Source organism: Cottoperca gobio, chromosome 6 (assembly GCF_900634415.1).
Source record: "Cottoperca gobio chromosome 6, fCotGob3.1, whole genome shotgun sequence".
In the NCBI taxonomy this organism is placed as follows: Eukaryota; Metazoa; Chordata; class Actinopteri; order Perciformes; family Bovichtidae; genus Cottoperca; species Cottoperca gobio.
Window position 1 is genome coordinate 9,198,592 of NC_041360.1, and position 12,360 is coordinate 9,210,951.

Below are 12,360 nucleotides of genomic sequence, written 5' to 3' on the forward strand. Positions count from 1 at the left end.
TGCTTTCCTCTGTTGAAGAAGTATAGTGTATATGTTTTGACATTTAAGATGTGCTCTATTTAACTACACAGTATCTTGAGACACTGACCTAATCTGTTTCTGTTTTCCTTCTTTTTTTCCAGGAGCCTTGATCTAATGCTGGCAGTGGAGATTGGAGAGAAGCTTTTACGATATGGAGGCTGTAGTTGACTTCCTAAATGTATTCCATATCAAGGCCAGTGGATTGTCCGTGACACTTGGCCTCTTCCTCGTCTTTTTGGGTCTTCTCTACTGGTGAGTAAATGCTTTAAATCTAAGTGTGTTTGGGATGCTGCAGCTGCTCTGAAAAAGAAGTCAGTCATGTAATCTACTAATAACATAAAGCACACCCTTTGTGGACATTCAGATATTCAGCACACTCTTCATTCTGATGCTTGATCTTCTGATAGCTTTTCTTTAAGGAACACCACAAACTATTCTTAACCAGACCGAGGAACTAACTAATTGATCGTTCTCCAACGACAAGCAATCAACTAACACTTGGACACATTAGTCAAGATTTGTTGAGTAGACTATTTGTATTCATCAACACAACTCTGTGATCTGTATTCTAGGTATTCAATTTACCCGTATTCAGTCCTTTCTCGATGTGGCATCAAACATCCAAAGCCCATGCCTTTCTTGGGCAACATATTCATGTTTCGCCAGGTAAGATGACCTTTTGCCTTTGACCTCATGCAAAATCTGTTTGGACTGTGCATCTTCAGTTTTGTCAGATAAGGTTGGAGATGTTTCAGGCTTTTGATAAACAAGTAAGCTGATAAACTGTCATACTGTTAGCCGTGCTATAAGTTACATGTAAGACCACAGCACAAAAAATATTCTGTCTCTAACAGTTATTTAATTTTTAAGAAGAGCATCTTGAGGATTTTCTTTTTCATCTGTTCTGATGTTCTTCATTTTATTTTCAGGGTTTTTTCAACCCCATCAGTGATCTCATAAAGACACATGGCAGAGTGTGTGGGTAAGTAGAAGAATGACTTTCTACATCAGCATCTGATGAAATGATGTTCTGAACATTTAGTTAGTTTTGATTCTTACATATTGTAAAATGAAATGAAAACCCTTGCTTGGTAGAAACGCATGTCAGCAGCATTACGATTGACTCCACTTGGTATATTGTAGGTATTACTTGGGCCGGAGACCGGTGGTGGTGATAGCGGACCCTGACATGCTCAGACAAGTGATGGTCAGGGACTTCAGCAGCTTCCCAAACAGAATGGTGAGGGCATGAATCAAAAGCATGCACATGTACACTTTGTGCCCTCTCATGATCGTAAAAAAAGCTTCGACGATGTATTGAAGACAGATGTTTGTGTGCTCTCCTGCCTCTCTGGGTAGACGCTTCGCTTTGCCACCAAGCCCATGACTGACTGTCTGCTCATGCTGAGAAATGAACGCTGGAAGAGAGTGCGGAGCATCCTGACCCCGTCATTCAGTGCTGCCAAGATGAAAGAGGTGAGATATGAATGCGCTCACTGACTGGGCACCAATTAGAAGCAGCCAACGTTTATTACTAAGGATGTTGCTTTGTGGTATTACCATTTGCCGATGAGAAAAGCAGATCATAAAGGTCTGCAAGATGCAGCTCACAGACATCTGAGGTAGAACATTTTGTCTAATAAGTTACTGTCTGCCACAGATGGAGGGTTTTTCTTTTAGGTCTAATTTGAACTTGGACAATGAATAAATATATATGATTATAATGGAACAACAGTTTATTTTATAACTAAAGGAGGAGTGGTGTTTTTCTTGGATCTCAGGGGAAGCGTGGTGGCCTGGTACTGCTGATAAACCTGTCTAATGAATTTATGGCGGTGCTGCCCTCCTGCTTTCAACTAGTAAATAGCAGATCTGCATCATTGTGGAGACAGTTTCTCAGTCCAGGCGCAGGGAGTGGAGAGGACGTGAAGGACTCTTTAGTTGAAAAGGGAATCTTATTTCCAGGGCATGTTGAGTTCATGGTCCATTTGTTACGTCCAAATTGTTTTCAGGTTTGTGTGTTCACCAGGGTTGGCGGAAACCAAACGTTTTTAATTTGATATGATACTGATACTTTTTGTTACAATTTTAACAATACAGATACTGATCATTTCTTAAGTGGATGTTTGATTTAAAAAAAATACAAAATAAAAATCATTACACTTAAGGCCAATCCCATACTGGCCGTTAATAACACATGTATTACAAAAGCAAACATTAATAGAATTAAATAAAAAAAATAAACCCACTCTCACATGTTTGATGTGGAAGTCGGCTGCGTGCGAAATTCTTATGCCACACAGTAATGTGACACGGTCCAGCTAAATATGTCGGGGCTGTTTCCGCACAAACATACAAAATCACTGAAAACGTTTGGAAGTGATGCAGCCACCCACATATGGTATGTTCTATCTTTTTAATTTAATTTTTATTTTTAAGAAATCAATACCAAATGAGCATCAAAGTGTCGATCCGGCCATCTCTAGAGTCTGCTCTTTCACAGAAAGTATCACGGTCTTTCATATGTTTAGATGGTTCCGCTCATCAACACCGCCACAGATGCCTTGATGAGCAACTTGAATGTCTCCGCTGAGTCAGGAGAGGCCTTTGACATCCACAGGTAATCACACACGCAATGAACAATAGGCTGTTGGTATTATGTTGTCATTTTCTGTGTGTGTGTGTGTGTGTGTGTGTGCGTGTGCGCGCGTGTGTGTGTGTGTGTGTTTCGCAGGTGTTTCGGCTGCTTCACCATGGATGTTATTGCCAGTGTGGCATTTGCAACTCAGGTGGACTCTCAGAACAACCCAGACGACCCGTTCGTCCGCCATGCGCAGATGTTCTTCTCCTTTTCTTTCTTCAGGCCCATCATGCTGTTTTTCAGTCAGTCAAATCTATTTGTATAGTTATTTATATGTATGAATTATTACATTTGTGACATTTAAAAATACCATTTTAAAACATAGACCAGAACTGGGAAGGTTTACTTATTCTGTTCTATAGATATGTCACAGAAATATCCGGGGTTCCCAAGTACATTCTTACATTCGAAGAAATTTGAGCATAAAATAAAATGATATTGATAGATTTATTAAAAACATACATTGAATGATCGTGCAAGTGTGTAAAGTTGGTAGAATCAGGTAGAATTACACCAGCAAATTTGTTTTGTGTGTCCAGTTGCTTTTCCGTTCATCGCGGTTCCTCTGGCGGGACTCATCCCAAACAAAAGACGAGACCAGATGAATCAGTTCTTCATCAACAGCATTCAGAAGATCATCAAGCAGAGAGAGGAGCAGCCGCCTGAGCAGGTGAATCTCATTTAATAATCTTAAATGCAGTCCAACTTCTAATTTCCCAAAGCGTTTTTTACATAGTTGAATTTCTTTGTTGTTTTTTTGCATGTAGAGGCGTCGAGACTTCCTCCAGCTGATGTTGGATGCGAGAACCAGCAAGGAGCGTGTGTCTTTGGAACACTTTGAAACAGAAAACCATGCTGGTGAGCTTGATCACAGGAACCTGCAGGCACAAGTGCCGGCCTCTGATCAGGACAACCGTCTTCCCCCACAGGAGCCCCCCACCAGGCGTCCACAGAAAAAGATGATAACTGAGGATGAGATCGTGGGCCAGGCTTTCGTTTTTCTTCTGGCAGGGTACGAAACCAGCAGCAACACGCTGGCCTTCACCTGCTACCTCCTGGCCATCCACCCCGAATGTCAATGCAAAGTACAGGAAGAGGTGGATGATTTCTTCACCAGACATGTGAGTGTGTTGCGTTACAGTTTGATCACATCTCATTTCCTTCAGCTACTTACTCAAATTCAGTGCACACAGGCTTTTCATTTTTATGTTTAAAACTTTTACTGAATTATGCTGAATTAATCTTATTTTTCCTATTGCTGTAGGAGTCACCGGATTACACAAATGTCCAGGAGCTAAAGTATTTAGACATGGTCATCAGTGAAACTCTGCGTCTCTACCCGCCTGGCTTCAGGTAAATTAAGAACATGAGGATAAAAGATGCACTTTTATTAGATTTAGTACATTCAATAATTTCTGTACATACACACAGTAGATTGTTAGTTATCACATGGAGTAAAGAAGGAACAACTAGTCTGTGTATAAAGCATGCATCCATGGCCCCGTGAAGGTTTGCGAGAGACATTGACCAGGACTGCATGGTCAACGGCCAGTTCCTCCCGAAAGGAGCGACGCTGGAGATCCCAGCCGGCTTCCTCCACTACGACCCAGAGCATTGGCCAGAGCCTGAGCGGTTCATCCCCGAGCGGTAGGAGGCTGTTGTTGCAGTACATAAACTAAACCTTAGTGCCTGCAACGTGGGTTTTATTATCATCTTAATCTAGTAGATGGCTTAACTGTATTTTTTGATACATTTATGAAGTTGTCATTGAGAATTGTAATTTATTAATGTCTGTCAACACCTGGAATTAATTGAATAATGGTGACATCAGTCCTACCTTTAAGTTTCAAGCGAGTTGCCAGGTGTAGTTAAAACAGTGCAGATCACTGATTGGTCAGAGAAAATCAGTACAAACTGCCATTTTTAAATAGCCAAGCTACCGTCAACGGCGATCGCATTTGTTTCATTTACTTGATTTGACGTTTTAAACAAATGGCAGTGGAAAGTACCTGTACCACATTTCTTTACAGTTGAATTATTCTGCATTAACATGTACAGTATATTCCACCTTGAAACATCCATCATACATGTCTGACATAACTACGTCAAAGGTAGTAAAATTAAACAAAACAGTTTTTTATTGACTCCTATTTTCTACTGCTTTTAATTCATCCAAAACATATAACTTGTGGTTGATCTCCAGATTCACACCAGAGGCCAAGGCCGATCGACATCCATTTGTATACCTGCCGTTTGGAGCCGGGCCACGTAACTGTGTTGGAATGAGGCTCGCCCAACTGGAAATCAAAATGGCGCTAGTGCGTCTGTTCCGTAGGTTCAGCCTCGTGGCCTGCTCTGAGACTAAGGTGGGTCGGACACTTTAATCACACTTTAAACACTAAAGACAACAATCTGTTAAAAACTATCAACTAAAACTAATAATAATTGAAAATAACTATAACATCATCCCCTTGGCAACATTTATAATAATATTTATGCTTCTTAGACATTTGAGATTGCTGTAATGACTAATGATGTAATAGTCAGAATTCAGTATGAATCCATCAGCTTTTGCCATCTGTGGTTACGAACATACTCCTACATTTAGAAACCATGCGGAAAAGATGTTTCTTTTACATATGGTATTCATTTCTGTGTGCAGGTTCCTCTTGAATTAAAGTCGTCGAGCACTCTGGGACCTAAAAACGGCATATTTGTGAAAATTCAAAGAAGAGACACGGGAGAAGGTCGAGTGAACTCTCCACCAGACTATTAGAAACGGTTCAGCCTCATGGATTTGTGGAAAAAACCTATGAAGAGTTACAAAGCATTCTACAGGTCCATGTTGTCTCACATTTACACAGTTATTTTCATAGGTAACCATAACATGAAGTAAATTATAAGTTACAATACACTATATACCTCGATTATAGCGCTAGAACTATGAACTATGAACTATGAACTACAAAGTGGACTGAAGACGGGATGCGAGTAAAAACAGAGAGGATCAAATTAAGCAATACAAATGTGCTCGACTTAAAGCTGGGGTAGGCAGCTTTTTGGAACATAATAAATTCACTTCAACCAGGTCATTATATTCTTTTCTTTCTTGCACTGTGGAAAACAATATTTCTTTATTCATTTGTAAGTGCATTTAAATATTGGAACTGCCTTTATGGTGGCCACCAGTTACTGCTGTATTCAATGAGCAGAAATGTAATCCTGTACAGTGTAGTACAAGAGAAGGACGTGAGCCTGTATAACTAGTTCAGCCAGAAATCCCAAATGCCACAGAGCTGTCATCTGAACGAGACAGTTTGCCCACTCCGTCACCAAAAGGGCATTCTGCAGTTTAACTGAGCTGCTGGCTTCTGCTTCCTCCGTGTACGGTGGTTCAATAACTAGATAATTAACACCTCACAGATGTCCAACATTTACATAGACAGAGATACACTATGTACTTTAGGTGTTACTGATTATGTTTGAATATACTAAAGACTGTGTTTCATGATGCCTAACACAATGCGGTCATGTTTTTGCATCTCCTCAAATGAAAGCTGCTATTTTTAGAGTGGAAGAAGTGGTTTCGTCACATGCACACGATCTATAGGTATGGTTTTTATTTTTTAAACATAAGTTGTTCGGGAAACACTAATAATCACAGAAAGATCCCATTGATTATTTCCATTTGCTCTAACTTTACACCGCTACTCTTCAGAACATTATCGGTTAATAAAATGGATTTTGAATGCCAAACTTTTTTTTCTTCTTTGTACCGTTACATTGTGGCATTATAACTTTTAAAGACTACTTCCACTACAAACCTTTGACAAAAGCCACTAACTGCTTACAATAAAAGTACAGAGTGCATAGTGTCCCATTATACAGTTTTACCCCTGACAAATCTTCAGCAAAGGAAAACAGCACTGGGACTCACGAGTAGTCAATAATATACTCTGGATAAATCTGTTGTTTTTCAAACACAACGTAGATGCTGGGGTCGCTCGTGCTGTCAACACAACTGTCGTAGAGGGTTTTGCCGTTTTCTTTCGCTGGGGGCCGGACATAGGTCCCCTTTCCCTTGGTGAACTCCCCCACCAGGACCAGAGCAACAAACATGATCTTGTTCACACTACTTTTGATTTGGGCATATCTGTCTGAGTAGGACGCATCTCTGGCAAAGTAGCTCCCTAAAAAATAAAAAATAAAGTGTGTTACTCTTGTGTACTGACAGACAAAGTGTAATACTATAGGTTCCTTTCTACTGTCGTGGTAAAGCATCAACTTTTTTCAGTTCTAAAAGCCTAAAGAACATTGAACTGGTTTCCTGCTCTCTTACCAAAATATAAACACAACACAGTAAGTTAAACTTTATATTCATCATATTCCTGGAAAGGCTGCTGTACCTTTGCCGTATGACGTGCCATGGACGCCACACATCCTCCAGTCAAAGTTTTGCTCACAGATGGCCTCAATCAGGGTTTCATCCGTCCCGTGGAACAAGTACTTCTCATTCACAGTTTTCTGTCCGTTCCTCTCCTTCATCTGCTCTTTCTGCCTGAACACACAAACCAGAAAACATCAAAGTGATGAGGACCTGCAACTTATTATCATTTTCACTTGTATAATCAAAAGATAGTTCTTGCCGAGTTGATTCATTTCTTCTATAAGCCGTTTCTGGTCTCTACCAACTTCTGAGAAAAATATCTGGTTCTTTATTATATCAATGCTCCACTACGTACATCAGCTAGTCTCTAGCTGCGTCTGCTGTTTTAGAGCTTTATCCACTGAAAACGACGCCATGAGACGAGTGAGAGTAAACCAAAACAGTAAAGTTGCGGGCCGGAAATACAAGGAGCTAAAAGTCACTGCAATGCTGAGGGGAGCTGCAGATTCAGGTGATAATTCTCTGTAGGTTCTTCACTACGACTCGAGCCACCCCTGTCACATTGCCCATACATTGTCATTTGATAAATTGTTATTATAAAAAATATTGATAGTAGCTGCTTAAAGCCAAAAACGCAGGTCTCGGATTTACCACTGAAAGACTTTCCACAGAGAGGTGTTCTGGATCCTCTGGATTTTGTTGATCTTACTCCGGGGCATGGTGCGCTTAAACAGCGTCTCAATCAAATTATACTCCTTGGCAGGTTTGGAGAGAAGCACGAGCTGAAAGATAAAAGTGCAGTGCAGATAAACAGGTCATTAATGAAGGGCATAAATATATTTTTAATCTTCAAGTAGGAACAAAAGAAGAGAACAGCAACCCGTTCACACGCAGTAATGAATGCTATTATAAAGACACCTTGGATCTAAAATCCGGTTGGGCAGTCATGTCCCAGTTGGGTGGGAAACTTTCAGCTGTGGAGGCGCTGGAGCTGTGTGATGATGCACTATGAGGAGAAAAACATAGTAAGTATCTAATTATTGAAGTGCCTTGAGACAAAGAGAACTCCAAAGCAGCAATGTTGGAGGTTTTGAGATAATCCTTACAATTCTATCTTAAAGTAAATAGAAAATACCTCTTCAGCTTCACCTCCACGTCATGAGCAGAAACAAAGCAAGGCCTCCTTTTGACCTCTCTCATGGTTGTGTATTTCACATTCTGCTGATACATCTGCGGTGTTCCTGCCGCACCTTTGAAGTGAAGGACATACTGGTGTTTGCCAGCACCAAAAGGAATCTCTGTATCTCTGTCTGCCAGGTACACATTCTCCAGAGTTTGAGAAGTGATGTCCCCATCAGCCTACAGAAAGAAAGAAAAAAACAGAGCCAACAGCAAGTTTTAGTGTAAGATGTGCCAGTGATGAACTGGTTTAAAAGGGGAAAGAGGAGCGTAACAAATCTAAATCGTCTCGTTCCCTCAAACAGGTACTATAAAGGATCAGAACACAAGACACTCGGCTGCATTATTGATACACGTTTGACCGACCTGTCCATACTCCAGCCATTTCCCGCCCTCATCCTGCCAGTACCAAAGCCACTGTGTTGTTAGAATGAAGTGAGGGGGCTTTGAGACAGAGGAGGCGGTGGACAGGCGACGAACTGGATACCCTCCATATGTCATTGTCATGAAGTCAACTGACGGCCCAGCGGGGGGTGCGGAGCTAAAAGCAAGCAGTGGAAGAAAATCAGGTACAATTTTGAGCTACTTGTACTTTACTGCTACTTGATGCTTCACCAATACAATTCAAAGGCCCATTTTGTACTTTCTACTTCATTACATTTATCTGACCGCTTTAGTTGCTTTTAAATTCTGATTCACATTAATAACACAGAATATTATCAACAAATAAAAGGATTGTTACAGGTTTGTATAAAACTGAATGAATCCCTAGGTAAATGTAACAACCTACTCGACTGTATATCTAGTAAAAAATAAATGTAACTGCAACATTAAAGTGATGAACACATTAATGCATCAATATTTATGATTCAATTATATAATATCGTATTCAGAAATGGGCCATGGTGAAGAATTTGTCATTTCTTTTTGTACTTCATGTACATTTTGATGCCAAAACTTATATATATATTAGTTAAGTAAAAATCTGAATGCAGGACTGACTTATTACCAGAGTATCACTACACTAGTATACTACTTTAACTTAATTAAACGTTTTGAGTACTTTGTCCACCACTGGTTGAAAGTCTCTAGAACTCTTTTATAAACCAGAGAAATGTGCATTTGTCTCTGTGGTCCGTTTCTTCATTTATGTACCTTGTTAAAGACAGAAATCTAAAAATCCCTAAAGTGGGCGCTGGTGGATCGACACAGCTTGTGTCATGTTGTGGGTCACAGTAGGCCTTCTCAACATCTTCACTATTAGCCAGGTCCTTCCAGGTCACGCCATCACTGTTTAACACCTGCCATCTGTAAGGCAGGTGCCAATGGACACGAGCACACTTGTCTGGGAAACAACAGCGATACAGAGCCACTCATTAGACAGTGGTACACATCATCTTCACAAACGTATTGAGAAGTTGAGTTTCAGTGTTACCTTTGAAGCTGCAGTGTCTGCGAAGGAAGAAGAGGCATATTTCATTCCTTTCAGCATCGCTCATCAGTTTAGATGAACAAGCAGAACTAGTAGGTGATTCGGGGTTGTTGTGGGAAGGCTGCATTGTGGGGGTTCTCAGCGCTGGCAGCGCTGCAGGAGACACATATATTTAAAATCTATTGTGCAGACTACCACTCACTTAATATGAAGTTTTATATTAAAGTCCTTTTCCTTTACCGGGAACAGCAGTAGTTTGTCTCTCCTGTGGACCCATGATGATGAATTTATTGCTGTAGATCTGAAGCAGGTTTGTAATATTCTCCTGACTGAATCCTCGGAAAATCTTTGTTCCAAGTGCATCAACATTATGGTTCCTCTTGCACGAAGAGCCAAACTTACAGTCACCCTGGAAATAGTGCTGGCAGACGTGAAGCTTGGTGCAGGAAGTGGTGAACTTGCAGACACCGTGCACACCGTTGCCCTTGTTGTAATGTGGGCAGATCTAGAGGGGGTGACCATATCAATACCAAAAATAATGTATGACACTTCTTCCAGAAATATACATAATTTTGTACAGAAAAGCTACTGTTACCAGTACAACCTACCTCAGGAAGCAGATATGGATCATTCTGCAGTAACAGCTGGAACAGCTGTTTCTGAGTCAAATCGTGAAGACCATATCTTTTCAAAAGCTCTGCATTGTGTGGAAAAGCCAAGCTATGGGGATTTTTACACTTGAGTCTGAAAACAAAATGAATAAAACAAACGGTTTTAGTTATTTTGGAATTAACCACGGTTTCATTTATAAATGATAAAATAATAATAAGTTGCACGTCGTCATCACGTATATGTTCAGGCAGTTGGTGTCTGTAAATATATAGACATCTGGAGATTTAAAAACGTACACATTTTAGGGCTGCCATTTTTTGTCATAATAATTTTAGGTTGCAATCCTACAAAATTACTTGGACCAAATCAACTCCATAACGATTCCTACTTGCTGCAGTCTATGTAGTAACCGCTTTAATTAATCAAAGCTTCTTTACAAGCAAAATTTAGGACGTAAACCCCTTCAGGGTTATACTACTCGGCCTACACTTCACTTTCACTGTGAATAACAGCACTCATTACTGCTTGGTAATTGTTTTACACTGTTCAGTACACAGTTAGTGTCACAGGTTCATAATATGATGCGAATTACTGCCATCTTCTGGTCCAATGAAAGACTGCTTTTTGTTTTGTTTTGTTGATATCACAGAAAATCACATACATCTTTGTCACAATTTGTTTTGCTCAAATACTTAATACATTTTCTGTTAATATAAAGGCTACCATTTTCTGTTTGGACTGACATCATTCTTAAAATGTGTTGTGTTATAGGCAAAGTTAAATAAAGCTATAGACATACATAGGTCAAATATCCTAATGATGTTCTACAATATGTATGGTTTCGTATTCAATACAATGTGTTGAATTCTGTGTGATTGTAATTGTCTGGCTGCAGGTGTTTTCATGTACTCTTGATTAGGCCTCTGCTCAGGCTGTCGTTGGGTGGAGCTGTAATGGTCACAAAATGTATTGCACAAATCAGATGATAAAAGTATTACCGGTAATAATAATAATAATAATAATAATAATAATAATAATAATAATAATAATAATAAGAGTTTTCCTGCCACAACAAAAGCGAAACCTTCACGTAGTGACGGACATGTCCAGCTGGCTACACGGCCAGATAGTCCGGAGAAAGGGTCTAATCAAGAAACAAAAGTGAAAACACCTGTGTGGGTGTGTAGGTCTTTAAAGTTTAAAACGTCTTAACCCCACGTCACTTCAGTTTGTTTATGCTTATGATAAAAGGGTGTAGCCTTAACAAATTAAGCCTTTAAACTTGAACAATTTACAACCAATTTTAATAATACGTATTACTACTACCGTGTCATTGTAACGTTGAGTAGGCCTATCCAACTGCTTGACAAAAATCAACATTACAAACCCTCAACATATAGCTAGCACAACAGTAGCTACTTACCCGAACGTACAATTTCCGCAGACATAATACCTGCACAGGTGTAACCCATCGCACTTTGGACACTCTCCGGGTTTTTTCTGACAAAGACGCAGACTGGTTTTAGCCACTATCAGACTGTCCGGCCTGATTATTTGACTACTGACGACCGTCTGTCTGCCTTCTTGAATGGCTATTTTACCGTCGTCGAAGAGGACACTCCGCAGGACTGGTGCCGCAACAGTGAAACTCTGTGCGATCTTCTCGTTCAGGATCCGGAAGTCCAAACATCCCTGGTGGTCGCACAGGGTCTTGATGACAAATTTAGAAATAACTGAAGTCATCCTGAAATGAGTCTCGCCAAGTCGCCGACACACTGATGTTGTTGAATCAGCCCGAACTTTACATAGCTCCTCACAGCGAGAGTGACGCCTGGTTTCAGAGAAATGAAACCGAAACTTTCAAAAATGAATAGGGGGGGGAGTGAAAGGAACACGAAAGCAATGTTGGGCCTACCTCTAAAATAATGTGTTGTATAAAGTGGCAGAATGAATAAAGTGGCAGAATGCGATAACTGAAATAACGCTTCTATTTCATTTATTTTGAAATGTTAACAGATTTAGAGGTTCACGGGAGCACATGAAGGCAGCACTAGCCCTGGCAACCACTGCAATGGTTCAGTGTACCCT

General features: G+C 40.2%; 3 protein-coding genes across 4 annotated transcripts in view; 2 read left to right on the forward strand and 1 right to left on the reverse strand.

Annotated features, from left to right (window-relative positions):
• Positions 1 to 5,750, forward strand: part of tbxas1 (thromboxane A synthase 1 (platelet)) — a 61,224-nt gene extending 55,474 nt beyond the window's left edge. For both annotated transcript variants that reach the window (XM_029433457.1, XM_029433456.1), the window contains exons 2-14: positions 123 to 273; positions 594 to 687; positions 951 to 1,003; positions 1,165 to 1,261; positions 1,381 to 1,497; positions 2,553 to 2,641; positions 2,756 to 2,904; positions 3,202 to 3,332; positions 3,430 to 3,783; positions 3,927 to 4,015; positions 4,172 to 4,309; positions 4,866 to 5,028; positions 5,325 to 5,750. In XM_029433457.1, coding sequence (XP_029289317.1) covers positions 173 to 273; positions 594 to 687; positions 951 to 1,003; positions 1,165 to 1,261; positions 1,381 to 1,497; positions 2,553 to 2,641; positions 2,756 to 2,904; positions 3,202 to 3,332; positions 3,430 to 3,783; positions 3,927 to 4,015; positions 4,172 to 4,309; positions 4,866 to 5,028; positions 5,325 to 5,438 — 1,689 coding nt within the window. In that variant the 5' untranslated portion in view covers positions 123 to 172 and the 3' untranslated portion in view covers positions 5,439 to 5,750. The remainder of the gene's footprint in view (positions 1 to 122; positions 274 to 593; positions 688 to 950; positions 1,004 to 1,164; positions 1,262 to 1,380; positions 1,498 to 2,552; positions 2,642 to 2,755; positions 2,905 to 3,201; positions 3,333 to 3,429; positions 3,784 to 3,926; positions 4,016 to 4,171; positions 4,310 to 4,865; positions 5,029 to 5,324) is intronic.
• Positions 4,778 to 12,116, reverse strand: parp12a (poly (ADP-ribose) polymerase family, member 12a). Its single transcript, XM_029433455.1, has 11 exons — positions 11,696 to 12,116; positions 10,269 to 10,404; positions 9,901 to 10,165; positions 9,664 to 9,813; positions 9,384 to 9,573; positions 8,595 to 8,769; positions 8,185 to 8,408; positions 7,968 to 8,055; positions 7,701 to 7,831; positions 7,069 to 7,220; positions 4,778 to 6,852 (listed from the first exon to the last, which is right to left on the reverse strand). The coding sequence occupies exons 1-11, from the start codon at positions 12,013 to 12,015 to the stop codon at positions 6,596 to 6,598; spliced, it is 2,088 nt and encodes a 695-aa protein (XP_029289315.1). The 5' UTR covers positions 12,016 to 12,116; the 3' UTR covers positions 4,778 to 6,595.
• Positions 12,117 to 12,146: 30 nt separating this feature from the next.
• The window catches only part of cfap263 (cilia and flagella associated protein 263), a 4,650-nt gene continuing 4,436 nt past the window's right edge, over positions 12,147 to 12,360 (forward strand). The window contains exon 1 of the mRNA XM_029433460.1: positions 12,147 to 12,360. This exon is cut by the window's right edge and continues 99 nt beyond it. Coding sequence (XP_029289320.1) covers positions 12,311 to 12,360 — 50 coding nt within the window. The 5' untranslated portion in view covers positions 12,147 to 12,310.

Excerpts from the sequence above, each read along its gene's own strand:
- parp12a (XM_029433455.1), bottom strand. The coding sequence starts at position 12,015 with ATGACTTCAGTTATTTCTAAATTTGTCATCAAGACCCTGTGCGACCAC. Across the intron at positions 8,770-9,383 it reads AGATTTCTGTCTTTAACAAG|CTCCGCACCCCCCGCTGGGC; the intron begins GTACATAAATGA and ends GCTTGCTTTTAG. Across the intron at positions 6,853-7,068 it reads TGGCACGTCATACGGCAAAG|GGAGCTACTTTGCCAGAGAT; the intron begins GTACAGCAGCCT and ends TTTATTTTTTAG.